Genomic DNA, 20,587 nt, shown 5'->3' on the forward strand with positions numbered 1-20,587 from the left:
TAGATCAATACGTTTGGATGGATTCAGGTTTTCTAAGACAAACTGACATTGACAAAAATATGTGGACACGTGAACATTACAGCCAAATTTGATAGCGAAACATTTCATTTACACTTTGTCATGTTAAACCGGTGACAGGGTCACAAAGATGGAATCAAACCACAGTCTAAAATATAATTGAAGTAATATTAAAGTATAATTAAAATTTATCTACATTGGAACTAAGAGACCTTTTATTAAGGTCAATATGAATCTGTACACTGCATAGTCTTCATGGTGCCATTGACCAAATGAGGCTACTTTATTTATTCTATTTAAGATAATGAATTTTATTCTGTTTACACCTTTGATTTCATCTGTAGATTCTTTTCTTTACATCATTTCCAAAACATTTCCAACATTTATGTCCAACAGAAACCCCTGAATCTCTCTGTAGAGTCATTACATGCAGTGATTTCAGGCTGGAGAGCTGATTATTTAAACTTCCTTCTCTTTCTTTAGTGAAATGAATGTGTGGCGTACGGACATATTTGGCTTTTTTTTGCCGCTTTGTTGCAGAGGAATGATCTCCATGAATACTCACTTCTCTTTATGACAGCTCTGATGGAGGAGAGCGGACCCTGGCTACAGAGAAAGAAAGAAAAAAAAAAAAAAACAGAGAGGGAGGAATAAGAAAAAAAGGAAAACATGAGTCACATTATTTCACCTCTGTTGCAACATCCTCCCTCGGTAAATCTCTCTCTCTCTCTCTCTCTCTCTCTCTCTCTCTCTCTCTCTCTCTCTCTGTTTTCCAGTGACAAATATAGCTTGGTCATCCCACCCAGTCGTCAGCGTTGGATCTCCGCACATGTTTTCTCCCGTTTTATTACACAGAAAAACACTGGAAACAGTTGTTTTTTTTAACTTTTCATTTATCTGTGAGCTCCACTTTGCTTTCCCATCACACCTCGATTTGATCTGATAAATCTGACAAGAACAACAAACAACAAAAAACCATTTGTGTTTGGATACGTCCTTCACTTCATATTTCACTTTCATACAACTACATATTCCCTTTCAAAGTCACCTTCTTATTCTCGTATCAGTGCACGTATGGTAATGTCTTTACTTTGTGCAGAGTGGATCATCGCTCTTCACACCCAGACACAACAACGGTTCTCACACTTCATCAAATCGTACCGAACTCTCGGGGGAGAGGAACAGCCCCAAGTCTGCAAAAAGTAAAGCGGTCGATGCTTTAAGTGCTACAAAACTAAAAAAGACTGAAGGACAGATGCTCTGGACATAAAAACACAGAGTCAGATCCAAACTAACAGCTGATTGTCCTCATCAGAGGAAACTGACAGTATCTACAAAACACTGATTACACAGGAAATCTTCAAGTTCACATCCTGGTTTAAGAGTGAAACTTCCTTTTATATCCCACAGGACAGACTGAACACAATAAACAAACACATCAGTTACTTATCTGTTTATGTTTGTACCATTTTAAGTATTTTACTGTATCTTCAACTTGTTCTGTAAAAACACCTTGATCAACACTGTTGTTTTGAACTTTGCATGAAGTTAAATGATAAATAAAAACTATTCATGGCTTTATTTTTGAAAGATTCCTCACTTTATATTTAGTGACTAAAACTTTTACACACAACTGTAATTCAATAAGTACATTTTAAGATGTTTTTGGTTAATCCAGCAAATTATATACTCAACAAATCATGGTACTTCATCATCACATTGATTATTGCCTAATATGACCAGCTACCATGGTATTAATGGTCTGATAAAACCTCTGATTGCAGAAAAATGTACATAGTCTCACAATGTCTATCATCAAATTGTTCAACCCTAAAACAAAAATGCTACTGCAGACGTTGGACGGCACCTACAGAGAACTACTTTCATTATAAATATGAAACATTTTAATCACAGCTGCAAAGTTGCCAAATTTGGGGATGAAGCTACGTTTGGTCGCCTCGTGGCTGAAGCCTCATACTGGTCGAAACACATTGGATTGACTTCAACATGACGTACAGTATGTATAGCATGTTTCACACAAGAAACATGCTATACAGGTTGACAGGTTATGTCAGGTTTCCATCTAAATGTAGTGCAAATTTTTACCTAAATTTCATAAAAACGATAAAAGAAAATGCAAATGGATGTGTGTTTCCATCCACAACTGTTCTGTGAATATTAATAGTTGAGTGAATAGACAAGAAGAAGAGAGTTTAAGACATTTAATCCACAATTATTAACTAAATCTGTTCCCATTGCACTTTGTCACATCTTGCTTTCACCAATACATCAACTTTTCCACCTCATCCAAGTGTAAAGTTGGGTTTTTTTTGCAGTATTTAGACTTTTTACTCATGTTTGTGTACGTGCAAATTGAAAAAGTACATAAAAAAAAGGGTGCATGGAAACCCAATTAGAGCGATTCCAAGAACTAAACATTTTCTCCCTTCGTGATTTGTAAAAGGAAAAGTTCCGCATTTTGGGAAATATGTTTATTTGTTTTCTGGCGTTCGCGTTCGCGCTCGTGTCTGTCGGTGAATATGAAGCTATCAGCAGAAGCCAATTAGCTTAGCATAAACACTGGAAACAGCTAGTCTGGCTCCGTCTAGTTGGTGGATTTTATTACGTTTGGACAGAGCAATCATTTAAATGTTTTTTTCTCTTAATCTTCTAAAAGAATCTGCTGAATTCCCGTAAAGAGAATTTGGAAAATTCCTTGTTATTCCCTGACCATCAGCGTAAATCAAAGTCTAAGACATCACCCGCCTGCAACCCAAACTGTCAAACTGATTTAAAGATGTTTCAAGAGCTCCAGGATCAGAGAGAAGCTTGAAATTGTGTTTTTTCCCTATTTAAATGGAAAAGTAGGTGTTGCTAGGCAGATCAGGAAACAACAGAGACAGACTCACCCGGTCGACAGAAGGAAGTCAGATGACACTTTCTCTCTCTCGTCTCTCACTCTGTCTTTATTAATTGGCTTTCAGTCTGTTTTCGTTCTCTGTGTGTCTTTGTTTCTAACAGTCTCTCTTGCTGTCTCTCTCTCTGTCTTTTTCTACTGCAGAGCTTCTAACCATGAACAGACACACATGACTCACCCCTGACACTGCCCAAACACACACACACACACACAAACATCCAAACTCACTACTTTACTTTAAACAGTGACGGAAAAATACTCCATTTCACTGTAAAGAGACTGGGCTTACACTTAGTAAAATACAGTAAAAATGACTCTCAAGTACCACTGTAGTTAAAAACCAAAATGTTTAGATTGTGTTCAGACTGTCAGAGGTGTTAGTTTAACTCGATGGTAATTTTTGCAACTGTAGTCAGAGTTGTTGAGCATTTTATGCAGTTTTTCTGTGCTGATAATCCAGCAGTTTAGGCAGAGATTGATGTAATACACACCTATAAAAGGCGGGTTTATTATGGTTCAGAACACTCAATGGAAAACCAGCCTTCATAAAGAGGGGTTGGATGTAATAAATCATACAAATGGGGATAATGGTGCATATTTTTGTACAGTCATTCCTTGCGGACATTCATATTTGGTTGTATAAACGAAAAGTGACAGAATAATAGTGTGACCAATGAAAACATAGGGTACCCCGAGGAGTAGCGACTGTGAAGCGATGTTTAGCATGTGTTAGCATTTATTTCTTTAAATATGCATAATGATGAAGCTCTTGCAAGTGCTGCGGGTCTTTTTTTTATTATTCTTGCTGAACTGTTTTGCACATGTAGGCTTAAAAAAATATATATATAGATGAGTCATGTTTTAGAGTCTGCTTGCATTTGCCCAAAAAAGGGTTGGTCCACAGTTTTACAACCAGGAAATTCAGCCTCTAACATTCAAGGAATCAACAGTGATCCTCACTTGTTAAATGTAGAAGAAATTTAAGTTCCCAGGATAAACTGAGAAGCTCTTCATGCAATATTAGTGTTTATTTGATGTAATTGAATTGAAAATTGAACTTAATCAAATTGAAATTAATTAATTCTGGACTCAAAATTGAATTGAATTGTGTCAGTGGTGACCTGTCACGATAACACCTTTCGTTGGACGATATATTGTCCCAGAAATAATCGCGATTAACGATATTGTTGTCATTTTGACAAAAATTTATGCCATAGTTGCAGTTAACATGGTAACACCGATACTTACCTATTTGGGAGGTCTCAGGACCCCAAGCTTCACCTTATTCACTAAGACCATACCTGCAGCCTACATACATAGCCGACAAACCCCCAGCATAGGTTCACTAGTGGGAGTGAAGAGTTTTGGGAGAATTTTAGGGTTTCTAGAAATGTCAGGAGCCATTTTTATATGTTGGGGCAAGTGTGATGCTCACAAAAAAAGGGATTTTATGAGTTAAATAGTTACACATCAGTCATTTTCTGTTTGCCTTAAAAAAAGAAAACAAACACAAATTTATGACCACCCTAGCAGCAAAACTCAGGAGTGATTCAGCAGCCAGACATTTCTCTGCTCTCTATTAGGAGCAGCTCAGCTTGTCACTACAATGAGAATAGCTGGTCCACCTTAAATGGTCCCGCTATCTCTAACTACGGGGCTAACCCCTTCACTTTAATCAGCAGGTGGCAAGCAAGACATGGGAACTTGGTTTGGGTCTTGAGGAGTCGTAGCATTTATTCTCTGACAAATAGCCTAAACTGTACACACACTGACTGCTATGTTAACAGCTATACTGATGACATCATAATAGTTACTCTCTCTGCTTTGGTTGCCAGCGCCAACCTGCTCTCTCTCTCTTTCTACGCAGCTCTCTTATGTAAACAAACACGCAAGTAAATACAACAGGCAATATCGACATCAGCAAAAATGATCGAGATCATGTCCATATATTGTATAATGTAATTATGGTGACAGGCCTAGATAGACTGTAGGGATACATACAATTAGGGCTGCGCGATATGACCAAAATCTCATATCCAAATACAAGTCATTTCATATCCTGATAAAGCACATTTTAATTCAATGAATAAATAGTTGGTCCCCCCCCTCTGTCCATCCTTTTGTGTAGATTAAATGAAATTACTCCTGAAGCTTTTATTGCCCTTGCAGTAACGTAAAAAGTGTAATTGTCATCAACTTGAGTACTTCACCTGCACACGGAGGGCTCAGCCCAGCCCGCAGTGAATCATAGAGAGCAGAGTAGAGCAGCGTGATCATAAACGACAGCAAAACGCAGCAGAGACTCTCACACCGAGCTGATATTAAACGAGTGCATAATACATTTGGTAAATAACATAAATAAAAGACGGTCTCTACTGCATTTTGCTGTCATTTATGGTCGCCGTCTCGCTGCTTCTCTGCTCTTTCTCAGTGTGCGCGGGGCTGAGTCCTCCGCGTGTTTGCAGCGCAGCAGAGGAGACACAGACAGCAGTGGAGAGTTGACAACAACGTAACTCATTATGTTATTGTAAGTGCAATAAAAGCTTCACAAGTAAAAAGCCAAGAAGAGTAAATTATCAATGTAATCCGCACAAAAGATGGACAGACTCTTGCCGTGATTTGCGTCACAACGATATAAATGATAGAGCATTATATGAAACGATAGACATTTTTCTCTCGTCATACGATATATATCGTCATATCGCACAGCCCTACATACGACGTGTTTTGGTGAGAAAGACTGAATGTAAACATAACTGTTATTTGTTTACAAGAAAACACCACAGAACTCTTTAAGAGAGAAGTGGGCTTGCTTAGAGCCCTTCAACTGAAGCATACTGACACCTTTATGTTAATGAGCAAAGTTAGCAGATGTAGATATTGTGAAAGAAAATTGAATAGTAGGTTATCATTTTATAAATCTTTTGTATATATGTTACAAATGTTTTCAAACTAAGGAGTCAATGTTTGTCATCAACTGAATGTGATGTAATGTCATCGTCATTTTGGGAACACATGTTGGTGAAGAAATCCTACTCCTAGGCTAGTTGAACTCTTGAACCTGTTTCTATCTGAATTTGCTTGCTGACCTCTGGGGTTAGCTAGAGATATTTGTCTTAAGCCTACTGTTTTAGAGACCATACTTGTTTGTAAGAAGGTGTAACGGTTTGTGGAAGTGTCCACTTAGGGACCAGACTGTTTTTAGCTTTGCTTCTGGAGAGGTATAAAGCTGTCTAGTTTGAGTTCACAATCTTTAGAGAAAGGACCAGCTGAACAACATGCTTTCTCTCCAAAAATACAAGATGATTGTATTTTTGTTTGTGTTTGGACATTTGTATAATTGTTACTGATGATGTGATGGATTGTACAGTGTTTACAACTGCTTCAACAAGTAACAATGTTTAATGCTTTCTTTATGTCTCCACGTGCCTTCTTTCTTGAGAGAAAATTTCCACAACATTATACAAACTGTCATCAAGGTCTAACTCTCAACAATCTTACAAGAGAGTTTTCAAAGCAACTTAAGGGAACTTACAGAGATAAAAAAAAGAGACCAAACGGTTGCTGGCTGAACATCAAACAAAGAGAAAAACCTGAGAAGAGAACGACAATAACAGGACTTTTGTGACGTTAATATGCTGCTAATGTAAACTCCGCACTCTCTGTGTCTGATTCACGGTAAACAAGCCTTCCAGAGCTGATTACGGTCGTTAATATAAAGCTGCTGCAGGAAGTTTTAAGTCAATAGAGGTTTTAACTGAGGTTAGAAGCTGGTCTGCTGCTACACTATACCTATTGTCTTTGTAAGGAGATCAGTTTTAAACATGCGTTCTGGTTAAAGTGAAAACCTGAAAGTTATTACTGCAGTTTGGTCAAACTCTAAAACACAAAATTTAGATAATAACACATAGAAAACCCTGATGAAAAACAAAACTAACTTAATCTGTTATTTACTTAACATGGTCAGAAACCTTAAAGCCTTAAAAATGACTCTCTTACATTATCTACTCCCTTTTACGCAGACTAGCCTGCAGTTTTGTTTCTCTGGTTACCATTTTTCAAGTGAAATAAACCGAGGTACACACACACACACACACACACACACACACAGTCTTTAAACCCTGTGACTTCTCTGGCTAGTTGCCATGCCAACCGGCCAACAGCCAAAATACTTTCAGGAGTGTGTCAGACTCAGACCAAAAGGGGGAAAACTTGTCCCTGCGAGTCTGCGAGGACGCTGCAGAAAATAGTCCCAAACCAGAGTTAAACAGCAGACGGCAGCGTGTGTGTGTGTGTGTGTGTGTGTGTGTGTGTGTGTGTGTGTGTGTGTGTGTGTGTGTGTGTGTGTGACGGCAGGTTTGTAGAAGTCGTCTTTTGATGCGTTTAAACACCATCAGATTTACTGATCTTTCACCTGGCTTCAACATCAAAACACACGTCCTTGGCCACAACGATCTTGCTTCATGTGAGACAGATTAACACTTCCTGGTAATATTTTGATTAAACTGCCAGGTGGGACAAAAAAAAGAGGGAGGACAGCAAAACCTCTTACCTGTGACGATGCTCCGGCTTACGTCTGTCAGGACGACCTGTGAAGAGAAAGAGATTATGATTAATTTGATGCCAAATTGAAATATATCAGTGGCATCGAGTATCAAAAACTGTTCAGTATCCAAAGTGACTTAAGTGCTTGGTCAAATTATTGCTTGATCATATATTTCCTCATTTAACTTTTATCTGTGACTAACTTTGGCATATTTTGTTAAGCAAAAGAAGAGGATTAAAACGTGTTTACATTCCCGAAGCCGTTGAAAAAGATCCTGGGAAAATCCTCTCGTTGTTTTTCCCCAGTGGCAAAAAAATCTGTTTCAAACATTTGGCATGATTGACACACAGTCAAAATACATGTTAACTTCCACTTCGTGTAAAACTTCTGCAGTGAGTAACATTTATCCTTGTTAGCAAGTCGTTGATCTCGCTTTGTGGGTCAATAAACAAAAAAACCACAAACTTTAAGGAAGAATTTTGGCACAGTGGTGAAAATCTGTCTTTCATTTGGTTTTGTGATGGAAAAACAATCCTTTAAGTCAGTGAAGCGTTTTACGTTTCCAGTAAGGGTCGACCGATGTTTCTTTTTCAGGGACGATACCGATTATTAATGATCAAGAAGACCGATAACCGATATTAAGAACCGATGCAATAAAAATGAAAATCATGCTTTTTAAATGCAGTGGTGGAAAGTAACGAACCACGATTTTAAGGTACTTGTACTTTAATCGAGTATTTTCATTTTATGTTACTTTATACTTCTATTCCACGACATTTATTGACAGATTTAGTTACTTTTCAGATGAAGATTTTACATAAAATAACATCATGATGAGCTTATGAATGAAAACACATTGTTCCCAAATTTTTCAGCTAGTGGCCCCTTGCAAAAAAAAAAAAAAAATTAAAAATCAGTCTGTGTCTGTGTCTCAGATGTCTCAGAGTTGTCTTCAGTTCCACCAAAGAGACGTTTCCTCTCACATGGTTTCAAATAAACAACTGGTACAAAGAGGTTAAACTCTCCAATATTTCATAAAAATGCAGATTAAAGAAAAATTCATCCAAATTCAATTTCATGCAGCAGAACTATGTTTTTTTTTTCTTCTTTCTTACCCAATCAGTCATCTCAAGACCCCTCAGATTGACCTCATGACCCTCACAAAGCAGTTTAAACTGGTTCCACCTCCAGCTGCTAAAACAATAAAATGCTTAGGAGACTTATCAGTATTACTAATGTAATGCGATGCAAAACAAGTGATTTTAGTTGGTAATACTTCTGGACTTTTAATGCCGGACTTTTTCTTGTTATGAGGTAATTTTACATTGTGGTATTGATACTTCTACTAAAAGGATCTGAGTGCTTCTTCCACCACAGTTTAAATGTTATATATTACACAAAACTAGGCTACTTCATTACTAATGATTACTAGAGCTGAATATGTACAATAATAATTGAAGTGACTGTTCAACTCTGACAACTGTACAAGCAGTCCGTGTATAGATTAACAGGCCTTAGATAAACTTCCCACTACATCTAAAGTCTCTGACAACAATCCAGCACCTCTCTAACAAATACAAGAAACAGAGTCAGAGAAATCTTCAGTAACCAGTGACCTTACTGGTAGTAGTGGGTTGAGACCAGCCTTGGTAAGTGACAAGAAATTATGTTATAGCTTATTAATTTTTTTGTTAGCTCTACAAGACTCAACATTAGCTTAACTTATATTTTATCACTGCAACAAAGTGCATTATTGAGGCATTTTCAGTGGTGTAACTGGGGAAACTGGTCATGTTTGTCATCATAGAAATAGATCATAAAGATTGTGATGTTTCCTGCAACTTTAGCAATATCTGCTGCCCTACCTTCAAAACAGTCTTCTCTGTGCTGTCTATGGCACGGCAGCATGCACAGCCTTCAGTGCTGATAGGCTATTACTCATGACATGTAACCAATCAGATGTGTGCTGTGGGCGGGACATTGCTCGAGACCACAGAGTGGTGACTAAGGACAGAGAGAGGCGACTGTATCAAGAACAAAAGTAGCACATATTGGCAATCGGATATATAAAAAAAAAAGGTTCCAATAATCGTAAAAATGCTAAGTATCGGATTTGATAATCGGTCGACCCCTAATTCCCAGTTTGATTGGAATAAACACAAGAAGAAGAACCAATATTTGTGGTTGATCAGACAAAGAAAAGAGCACCACCTTCAGAAACCACATCAAAAGAAAAACCTAAAAGGAGGATGTCAGTCTCCTGCACACACTAGTTTAATTGACAGGAAATCTCCAGGAAGTGTAACACAGAAGAAAAACAGAGTAATAAGACCTGAGCAACAAAGATGACAGCCAAAAAAAAAGAAAACAAAGAACCTGTGTAATACACGTCTCTAACATCTCCTCACCTGAACCTCCTGTCAGCGTCTTTTTAAGTTAAAAGGAAGGAGAAAGAGTAGTTTCTTTCTCTCACAGAAGTAGAGCTGGACTGTGTTTTTCTGTATGTGTGTGCATTTTCCATTTCCTACCTCCTCTCCTTCTCGCCACAGCCCAAACTGATCAACAGGTCAGCTTAGTTTCCCTTAAAGTCCAGAGAAACTAAAGGTTGACGTGTTTGGGAAAATATTCTGCAGAGATGAAAGACTGGCCTTTCTTCTTCTGCTCCTCCAATACTCTAAACTTCTCTTTTTCTCTGTTCTGTCTTCTCTTCCCCCCACTCTCCACTGTCCCCAAAAACTCTTAACCGGACCGCCCGTCTTCTCTGGCCAGCGTCATGATTGGCAGAGAGCTTCCAGGAAGTGAAGCGGTGATTGGCTGCCGTGGGATTCTGCTGGAGTCATCAGGAGTTTTAACACTTCCAGATGTTTGTCCTGCAGCAGCCTGGCTGAGCTTTGTGCTGGAGTTGCGTTCATACACGCAGATGCCTACCGCAGCACATTTTCCTCAGCGCTCGTCATCGGCTGGGTTTCTTTTTTGGCATGGGGAGGGGGGGGGGGGGGGGGTCAGAGGTCATGGGTCAAAGATTAGAGCTAGAGGGGATTCAATGTGTTGCTCAGGGAAACTTCAACATCGTAAAGACGGAAGACAAAACCTTCTTAAAGCTGCTATATTCAATATTTTTATTAGGAATTAAGTGTTTCTGACCCCGATCGCAATCCTCTAATAAAAGTAGACATGCAATGTTGACATGTTAATATGTATCACATTAAAAAAATTAATAGTCACATTAAAATAACAGGTGTAGCCGTTTTTCACAAGCTACTTACTCCAAATAACGAAGGTCCCGGTTCCAAACTATTAAGTTTATCATGATATGAAAGTTCAACTGGAAAAATTCACATGACGCGATCCGCTAAAGAGAAGACGTATCGCTCTGTTAGAGCTGTTGAAACTACAGAAAGTCCACTCGTAAATGTACGGCTGCGTTACAGAGTGAAGCATCTTACCTCGCAAAGGATCTTTGGCTGAGCACAGATAACGAAACCCAACGACAGCCAAGTTTAATTCTGGCCGGACATCAAGTTATTCAGGGAATTAAACATTTATTAGTGAAAACTGACATGAACTGCAGTCATCAACGTTTGTTATCTTAACCAGCAAAAGCGACTGTCAGCGCCGGTTAAAAATGAGAAACTCGGAGCTGAATGTTTTGCTGCTCTTTGCCAATAAGGAAGAGAAAGTAAGAGTTTATATTTGAGCTAAATGCTTCGACTGTTGTAAAGGAGACCAGTGCTGAAGTGGACAAAACACAGTAGAATACAGTATCTGCATTTGCTTTATTTTAGCTGATACCAAACATTTAAAATACGTCTGGATCTGCCCTGATCCTTAAAAGGAAACATCGTGTGTCTAAGTGACTAATGGGGACAACAGTTTCTGAAATTGGTCCAGTATTGAGCGACAGAACCTTAGACGACAGCTGCGTTTCCCTTTCAGATCAGTTACTTGTATGTCAAAAGGTGTTGTTCCTCGCGACAAACCCACAACGAAGACCTGACTCTGCAGTTCCCCCTCAGTGACTAACTGGTGAACATAGTTGAGAAATTTGCAGCTAAAGAGTCTGATATTTCTCCCAGGATTTACCAAAACAAGAGTATAAAGAGAGTTAATATTGGACTTACATTCACCAGATGGACAGAAACACGACTCCAAACGAATGATAATGTTGTTCTGATACTTCTGGATGTGGAAATAGTTTGCTAACAAGTTTACAACTTAAAATTTAATATGTCAGAGTCGTGGTTATAGCTTGTCTTCCGCTGCCCCCAAGTGGCCAAACAAAAAAAAAAATCAATTAAAGCTGTTCTAAACATTTTGATATAAAACTTTTCTCGAGGTAGTGTGCAACAGAGCAGACACACTAACTGACAAACTGACCCACTTTTGTCAGTATGGTCACTGGTGAGAAATCTTTCTCCACTTGGGATGAAAGCCTGAGACACTCACATGAGGCATTTATCACTTGGCACACTGAGAGGAGTGTGGGTGGAGAAAAACTGGGTCACTTTGTAGTGGGAATCATGTCTCGTGGCCATTTCATTGCTTTATATAATCTACTATAGGGGTGGGAATCTCTGGGAATCTCACAATTCGATTGCTTTGGTGTCCAATTCGATTCCACAACGATTCTTGATTGACTGAAAAGACAAGAGGGCTCTATTATCAGTCTCTTGCTCCAGTAAATTGTGAAGATAAATGGTCTGCAGCCTTTTTATTTTAAAAAAGTTAACAGCATTAATTAATTTGAAAGCATCTTACAGCCTCCCACCTGTATGAGAATAACAAAGGGGGAGGCAGACTGCTCCGCTGTGTTTTTGTTTTTATTATTATTATTATTATTATTATTATTATTATTATTATTAACATCATGTCTCCAGCAGTGGAGCCTCTCTGCTGCACCGTTTAACTCCGGGGGAAAGACGTCACTGTCCAACACGCTGAGCAGGCGCAGGATTTCTGAGGTGAAACCAAGTGGAAACTTCCGGGGCTGTAAAATGAAGCCAATGTGGAAGTGCCAAAAACTGCAGTTCCTCGAATGGCCACTTGAGGCTCCAAAAGCGAGTCAATCTCCATAGACCCTCATGTTAAAATGCCCAACTTTACAACAGAAATAAACATGTTTACAGCCTGGCACAAGAAACGCTTTAGGTCTCTGTAGCTAATTTCCTCTTTCATGACGACTGTACGGCGGGTGAATTTTTTTATAACTCACCCGTTTAAATTTTATTAAGCCGTAAAGTTCTGCATAATGAAGGACATGGCTGCTTTGAGTGACAGGTCCGCCAGCCGCTAGGTGGTTTGTTTCAGCCATTCGGCCCGCCTCTTTACCCATTTCTGATTGGCTGGGAGTCAGGCGGCGTCACGTACCGCCAAGATGGCGACGGCCGGAGCGGCTCGCTTTGAGCTTCAAAACCGCTCTTCAGAAACCAACTGGTGACGTCACGGTAACTACGTCCATATTTTTATACAGTCTATGTGCTGATAGGCTAAAACTCATGACATGTAATAGCCTCAGAGTCGGTTTAAGTTGTTTAATGCTGCAGTGTGTGTTGGTCAGCTGATCTCATTTGTTACTGCTGGAGTTTGCTGCTCCGCTAACGTTAGTCTCTGAGTGACAGCGCAGAACGTTCACAACATACTTCACATTTGTCTCGTTGAGGTAATTTATTACGTCATTAAATCAAAACATGCTACAAGATAACTCTAGTTTTTACCTCCACTCTTAATCTATTAGTGGATGAAAACTTGACTGGATCCAACATCTTTTTTCTTTTTAAAATGGGAGAATGTTAATATCTTCGATCGATCTGGTTCACTTTTATATGTCTTTCTAACCAAAAAAAGCTCTAAAAACTGAGGTGTGGTTCTGAATTTGATTAAGCTGCATTTCCCAGAGCTAAGGAGAGGCTAAAGACAACAAACTTCAGATGGACGAAAAATTAATCACAGATTTCCTTTAAATCCACAGAGAGACTCGGAGCTGAAATACTGCACACACACACACACACACACACACATAAAACTGTGTTTGCTTCCCAGTGTGTGTGTGTGTGTGTGTGTGTGTTAATGTGTTGTTCTATGTGTCAACAGCCTGGTTTGTATCCAAATGCCTCATATGATGATTACCAGTTAAATTTCCTCCATGGTGCAAAAATGTTCTCGCAATTTTCTTTCAAATCAAAATTATTGACTCATGTAAAACACATTTGTTAAAACTCAGTGACCTCATCTCGTCACCGTCACATGCTTCAGTTTTATTTCACAACAACAGCTTGACTTAAGACTCTGACCAACACAAAGCTCCCAGATCTGTGTTTTTAACATGTTTAAGCTTCTCTCCCGGTTGTGTTGTGAGAGTTAACAGCACAGCCGGGTGGATTTCTCTGTTGTTGTTGTTGTTGGACAGTAAAAGGTCAAAACGCACTGAAAGCGTCTGACAGTACAACTATTGTTTTAAATGGCCGAACGTGCACCAAAAAGGAACGAATCAAACCGCCTTGATGCATCGAGTTGGTTCGATTTTGGAGCGTCAAATGAAGAACCGGCGATCAAAGCTGTTTTTCCTGCAGAAATAGCATGAGCGAACTAGAGAGAGCCCCGTGGACGAGAGGAATAAAAATGTTATTTTGTGGTTGTTTCATGGCAGTTACGTCCTAAAGCACAAATAAATAACCATCAAACGCTCAACAGATGATTTACTGTGGAAACAGACCATCTTAGTTTCATTGTCCTCTTCTGTATTTCTGCTTTTCATTCATTCCTAATGCAGCAGTAAATACAAAGAACAACAGGACAAATCTGTGTTGCTTCTGCGGTGTTGGCATTTCAGATCTCATGCCTGCAGCGCGCCAACTGATGCACTTTAAACGAGGCTCATCAATTATCCCCTTTCACTGAGTCTGGGCCATAAAACTGCAATGAATAGTCGACTGACTAATTATTAATCACCATTACTATTTTAATCATCAATTAATCATTTGAGTCATTTTCTTAAGAAAAAAAAAGACAAAATTTTCCTCTTTCTTTAGTCTTATTTGACAGTAAACTGAATATCTTTGGGTTGTAGATTTTTGGCCGAGACAAAACAAAATTTTTCACCATTCTCTGATATTTTACCTGACAATTAAACAATAAATCAAGAAAATAATCAACAGATTGAGTAATCTGAAAAAAAAATTGATTAAATGATTAGTCGTTTTATATATAAAATGTCAGAGAATATTGAATATTTTTTTTTTGATGTCATTAAATGTTTTGTTTTGTCTGACCAACAGACAACAACACAAAGATATTCAGTTTACGGTGATATAAAACACAAAGAGCAGAAAACAAAGCTAAAATAAAGCTATATCTGGCAACTAACTGATCAATTAATCGACTAATCATTGAAGCTTTAAAGCTGAAACCAATGAACAACCAACTAAATCCACTTTTTTTGCTTCAAAAATTTTGTTACATTAAAAAATTTTTGCTTAATTTTATACCCTCATCAGGCAGGTTTTTCTTCTTTTGAGGAGGGAGTTCATCAGTTGTATATTATTTTGGTATTTTCAAGAGAATTTTTCTTTTACATATTTTCTTAATAACTAGCGTGTTTATTTATTGGGTACAGATGTAATGAGGGCGCCAGAAGCGGCTGTGCAAATTCTCATGTGTGTGATTTAAGCTTTTTCTTAATTCACTTGTCTGAACATGTGATTGTTCAACCCTGAGGGAAACCGGTGTGCGGTCACGTCTTGTTTTTATCATGTAGCCACTATAATTAATGCTTTTAAGCTTGTGTACTGTGACAAAGCATTGATTTCCTCCTCGGGAATCGAGAGCATCTGTTTTGTGTCACACTGCTGTCAGATCCAAGAAGAACTTCCCCATTTGTTTATGAAAGGAAGTTGCTGTTTGGTTGTCTTTTATAGCTCAGCTCTGTGCTGTTACTGCACGGGAAGGCGGAGAGCGCCGATATGAACGTCGTCTCACTTAGAGCTGCGACTATTAGTCAACTGTTGACGGGTTGATGGACTGGTTTGATCATTTACTCATTGTTTCAATCATTTTTCAAGCACAAACGCCCAAAATTATCTGGTTTTACTTTCTCAAATATGAAGATTTACTGCTTTTCTTCAACATATTTGACAGTAAATTGGAGTCTTTGGGGTTTGGACTGTTGGTCGGATAAAACAAGTAAAACTGAAGACATTACAGCAGGCTTTGAGAAACTGGAAAAGGCATTTTTTCAATATTTTTTAAGATTTTATAGAGTAAACAATTAAACAATAAACGTCAGATTAACCGATAATAAAAAATATTGATTAGCTGCAGTCCTAGACTCACTAGAATACTGAGATGAAAACAGTAAAAAATGATTAAGAGCTTTTAGTTAAAGCCTGGAGTCATTTTACGATTATTTGAATATCAATGACAAACTCCAGACCATCTGTTTGCTTTTACAGTCAGACTCATAGATAACTATGTCGTTCTGTAGATAATTATGCGTTGCACTCACTCTACGTCTGATGTTGTTGAAACTTAAGTTCTTTCTCGTCACCAAAACCTTCCTTGTGGCTCTTGTAAATCCCCTCTCTGCTATTTTTACACCTGCTCTTTTGTTTTGCACATTAACTATGTGTGTCTGGGACAGAACGCATCACGCCCCCGAAGTCCAGATAATTTAATCCACTGTTTCTCTGAGTGGGATTTATCTTGTAATCACTACACTAGAGCTGCAACAATTAATCGATTAGCTGCTGACTGTTAAATGAATCGCCAATTATTTTGATCATTTGATTCCAGCTTCTCAAATGTGAATATTTTCTGGTTTCTTAAGTCTTCTATGACAGTAAACTGAATTGTTGTGGACAAAAAAAAAGACATTTAAGGACGTCATCTTGAGCTGTGATCGACATTTTTCACAGTTTTCTGACATTTTATGGACCAAACAACCAATCAATTAATCAAGAAAATAATCAACAGACTAATGGATAATAAAAATAATCATTAGTTGCAGCCCTACAGTAGATGTGTGACATTCATTGGGTAGTTTGTGCAGCTTCACGTTTATACAACAACAGCCTGGGACACAAAAAAAATGTCTGAGCAGCAAAGCAACTCTGAGATTTTGTAAGTTTGTAGTGTGTGCTTGTCTTAACTGGACTGAGGGACTAGCTGAAGCTGAAGCTGAAGCTTATCTAAATCCTGTTATGTTGTCATAGAAATTCTACTGCAAGGTTGCATTGTGTCACACTTCAAAGCTGTTCAGACCTGTGTCATAACTTTCCTTATGATACACAGAACAAGGGTTGGGTTGAAGTGACGGTATCATCTGAAAGGCTTTTTATGGACTAATGCACTTGTTTTACTCTCGCTCTCTCACACACACACACACACACACACACACACACACAGAGCGTTTGTTTAAAGGAACAGCCTTGAACAGTCAAGATAACTTGTGTTTCCCTCTGACTGAGACAGAGACAGTGAGAGAGAGAGAGAGAGAGAGAGAGAGAGGGAGGGAGGGAGGGAGAGGGGGGGGGTGGGGGGGGGGGGGGGAGGGGGACAAAGAGGGAGACTTTAATTAAACTAATGGCTGTAAGTCTTGGCACAGGCCTGCACCATTACAGTCAACTGGGAATGTTTCTATGAGTCTGTATTTATGGCTGCGTGTGTAAACTTTGACCCAAATGATGGCATGTTTGCATGTTCATACAAGAATTTATGGCTTCAAACAGGTTACACACACACACACTCATACTGTACAGTACTGTAATCGTTGCCTACACTGTTTAAGAATATTATCTGTGTGTGTTTGTGTGTATCAAAGACAATTATGAATTAGATGTCATTCACCAAACCTGATTGAATATTTAATCACTTTTGGAACTGTAACTCTAAATCAAAACTCATGGTTCCTGGATATTTTCTGGCAATGTTTCAATCACTTTAGCCTCTACAATGGAGTAAACTACCTTGTATTTTTGTGACAAGCTGATATTTTGCACATTAAAAGCAGTAAACTAAAAGCTTTTCTTTGTAGTTTTAGCCCAGCCAGTACTGTATATATATATTTAAAGCCAGAATAGTGGCAGTTTAATGTTAGATTTTACAGATATCCTACTAATATCACATAACTGGAGGACCCTGAAGGAGTATTACATATCCAGCAGGAGCTACCAGTACCATTAGACCCTTATAACCTCACTATACTCACCACGGGAATACTGCAAAACTACATTTAAAAATATAGAAATTTAACTTAAGTATTTTGAGCTGTGTTGTACGATACGTGTGAACTATTTTTGCTGATATCTGACGATCTCTAGCTTCAATTTGGGGTTTGTGTTTCCGGTATAAGCGAGCCAGTCGACTTGTGACAACTTATTTTTCCAACAGGCAGGAGTGGGGGCCCCCCCAGATAAAAGGTCCCCAAATAGCTATAGCTTTATTATGTTTAGATATGAAATATACTGAATTATGTTCCTATTCTAACTTACAATAGGGCCCCCAAAATATCCAACTGTATACTCCTACTTCAGAGGAAAACATTGTACTACTACTATAATAGTAATGCTACTTACCTGATTTTGTACATTTGTATATTTTAGTACATTGTGCTGATAAAACCTCTTTCACTCTTTAAGTAAAATCATATTGCAGGACTTTTACTGTTTGATATTAATAGTTTTACTAAAGACAAAAGTTTTGAGACATTTCCCAGTTACAGAAAGGGTGTTTGCCTGTGGCCCCCAAACCACAAAATCCGCCCCTGCCTACAGGAATCGATTATTTGGATCGATATCAGATGGAGACAGTTCAAAATAAACCAGATATTGTCGTATTTTTTCCTCATTTACCTCCGGAGCTGTTCGGCTGTCGTCGGACCACTTGTTCCCGGGTGTCTCTCATCATGTTTTCCTCCTCTTCCTCAGACCGTGCCTCGGCCATTTCTCCTTACTCTCTTTCTTCCTTGCTTTATTTCCTTTACTTTCTCCTTTCTTTCTCTTCTCCTTTCTGTGTGAGAGGGGAAATGAGGCTGGCTGGGTCAGAGCAGAGGCAGCGGCAGCCACATTATTCCTCCTCCTCCTCTTTCTGTGTTGTCGTCGCTAACATCCACCACAACAACTCGGGAACAAGTTCACCCGAAGCACCGTCAACTTCAGGCCGATAAACGACTTCCAGGCTTTGGTGAAACACTTCGGCTCCGTGTTCAGCAGCTTCGGAGGCAAAAAACAGATTAAACCGTGTTGATATTTTTTTAAAACAATAGCTGTCGTTGTGTTTGTTTTGTCGGTTGAAGAGTTTTTTTCTCCGTGCTTCCCTGTTCTTCTCCCTCTGGCCCCCCGGCGGCGGCTGCGGCGCGAGCTCAACATACAGAGCCGCACGCGCTCCGGCTGCGTGACGTCACCAACTGACGGAACAAAACAATAATTAAGCACATAAAAGTACTGTAATCAAGTACAATTTTGAGGTACTTGCACTTTACTTGAGTATTTCCATGTGATGCTACTTTGTACTCCACTACCTTTATTTGACAACTTTAGTTACTTTTCAGATGAAGATTTGACACAATGGATAATATAACAAGCTTTTAAAATACAAGACAGTTAAACACAGTTAAAGTTAAAGATGAAACCAGTGGTTTCCAACCTTTTTGGCTTTTGACGTCTTACAAAAAGCAGTGTGTAGTCGGGGTCACATTTCACATGTCTATGAGTTGTTAACAGCTCCACCAAATAGTGATTTTTCCCTCTAAACTTCTCACATGCTTTCATTTCAAGAAATGTTCAAATGATCCAATATTATAGCAAAAATCAAAGATTAGAGAAAAAGCCAAAAAGAACAGATTTGTTTATCAGAACTGTTTTTTCTTCTTTCCTCTCCCATTAATCATCTCACGACCCCTCAGATTTATCTGCTGACCCTTTGGAGGGGCCCGACCCCTTGGTTGGAAACCACTGGACTAAACTAGCTAACTGTATATAAAGTGGTTGAAACTAGCTCCACCTCCAGCAGCTACAACAGTAACATGCTGCTCTAACACTGATGCTTTTACTTGTAATGGAGTATTTTTACACTTCTGTATTGATATTTTTACTTAAGTGAAGGATCTGAATACTTCTTCCACTACTGATTGTAGGCCTAATTAATTACAATTTTGAGGTATTTGTACTTTAGTTGAGTATTTCCATTATAGTGCTATTTTATACATCCACTCAACTCCATTTCAGAGGGAAATATTGTACTTTTCCCTCCACATTTAGGCTGACTGACTGCTTTAGTTACTTTTCAGATTATTTATACAAAATATAATTCAGTGGTGGAGGAAGTATTTAGATCCTTTTCTTAAGTACCAATACAGCAATGTAAAAATACTCCATTACAAGTTAAAGTTCTGTATGAAAAATCCTAAAAAATAAATATACTTAGCAGAAAAATGTAGTGAAAGTATTAAAGTAAAAGTAGTGGTTTGGTCCCGTATGCAACTCAGATGAATGTAAGTCCAATATTCACTCTCTTTCATAGCTGTTTTTGTTCTCTACCAACTCCTGAGAGAAATATCTGACTCTATAGCTGCTAAATGCTCCACTATCACCAGCTAGTCTACAGCTAACTGTGTCTGTTTGCCATTTGGTGCTGAGCAGATAGTGTGCAATGGCTTTTCAGGGCTTTTTCTCTGAAATCATCTGCCTGCTGCGGCCAAAAATGACGTTATGAGAGCACTGAGAGTGAACCAAAACAGTAAAGTTTGATGAGCTGAAATTAAATGAGCTATAAAGCACCGTAAAACCGAGGGGAGCTGCAGAGCTGCTGATAATTCTCAGTAGGTTCAGCCCTCTGTGGAGGAGGCAGAGTTGGACGACTCAGGGGAAGCCTCACTCATATCCCTGGCAGAGGTCTCTGAGATAGTCAGAAAGCTCCTCAGTGGCAAGGAGCCGGGTCTGGATGAGATTCATCCAGGACATAGTTGGGCTGTCATGGCTGGCATGCCTCTTCAGTGTCACATGGACATCAGGGACAGTGCCTGTGGACTAGCAGACCAAGGTAGTGGTTCCCATTTTCAAAAAAGGGAACCAGAAGGTGTGCTCCAACTATCAGGGGATCACACTACTCAGCCT

General features: G+C 38.8%; 1 protein-coding gene across 1 annotated transcript in view; it reads right to left on the reverse strand.

The window, feature by feature from the left end:
- The window catches only part of LOC122974072 (proteoglycan 4-like), a 38,631-nt gene extending 19,784 nt beyond the window's left edge, over window positions 1–18,847 (reverse strand). Inside the window, exons 1-3 of the mRNA XM_044341927.1 lie at window positions 18,326–18,847; window positions 7,488–7,524; window positions 584–624 (exon numbers count right to left, since the gene is read on the reverse strand). Of these exons, the coding sequence (XP_044197862.1) occupies window positions 584–624; window positions 7,488–7,524; window positions 18,326–18,416 (169 nt within the window). The 5' untranslated portion in view covers window positions 18,417–18,847. The remainder of the gene's footprint in view (window positions 1–583; window positions 625–7,487; window positions 7,525–18,325) is intronic.
- Window positions 18,848–20,587: the final 1,740 nt, after the last annotated feature.

Source organism: Thunnus albacares, chromosome 22, assembly GCF_914725855.1.
Source record: "Thunnus albacares chromosome 22, fThuAlb1.1, whole genome shotgun sequence".
Classification (NCBI taxonomy): domain Eukaryota; kingdom Metazoa; phylum Chordata; class Actinopteri; order Scombriformes; family Scombridae; genus Thunnus; species Thunnus albacares.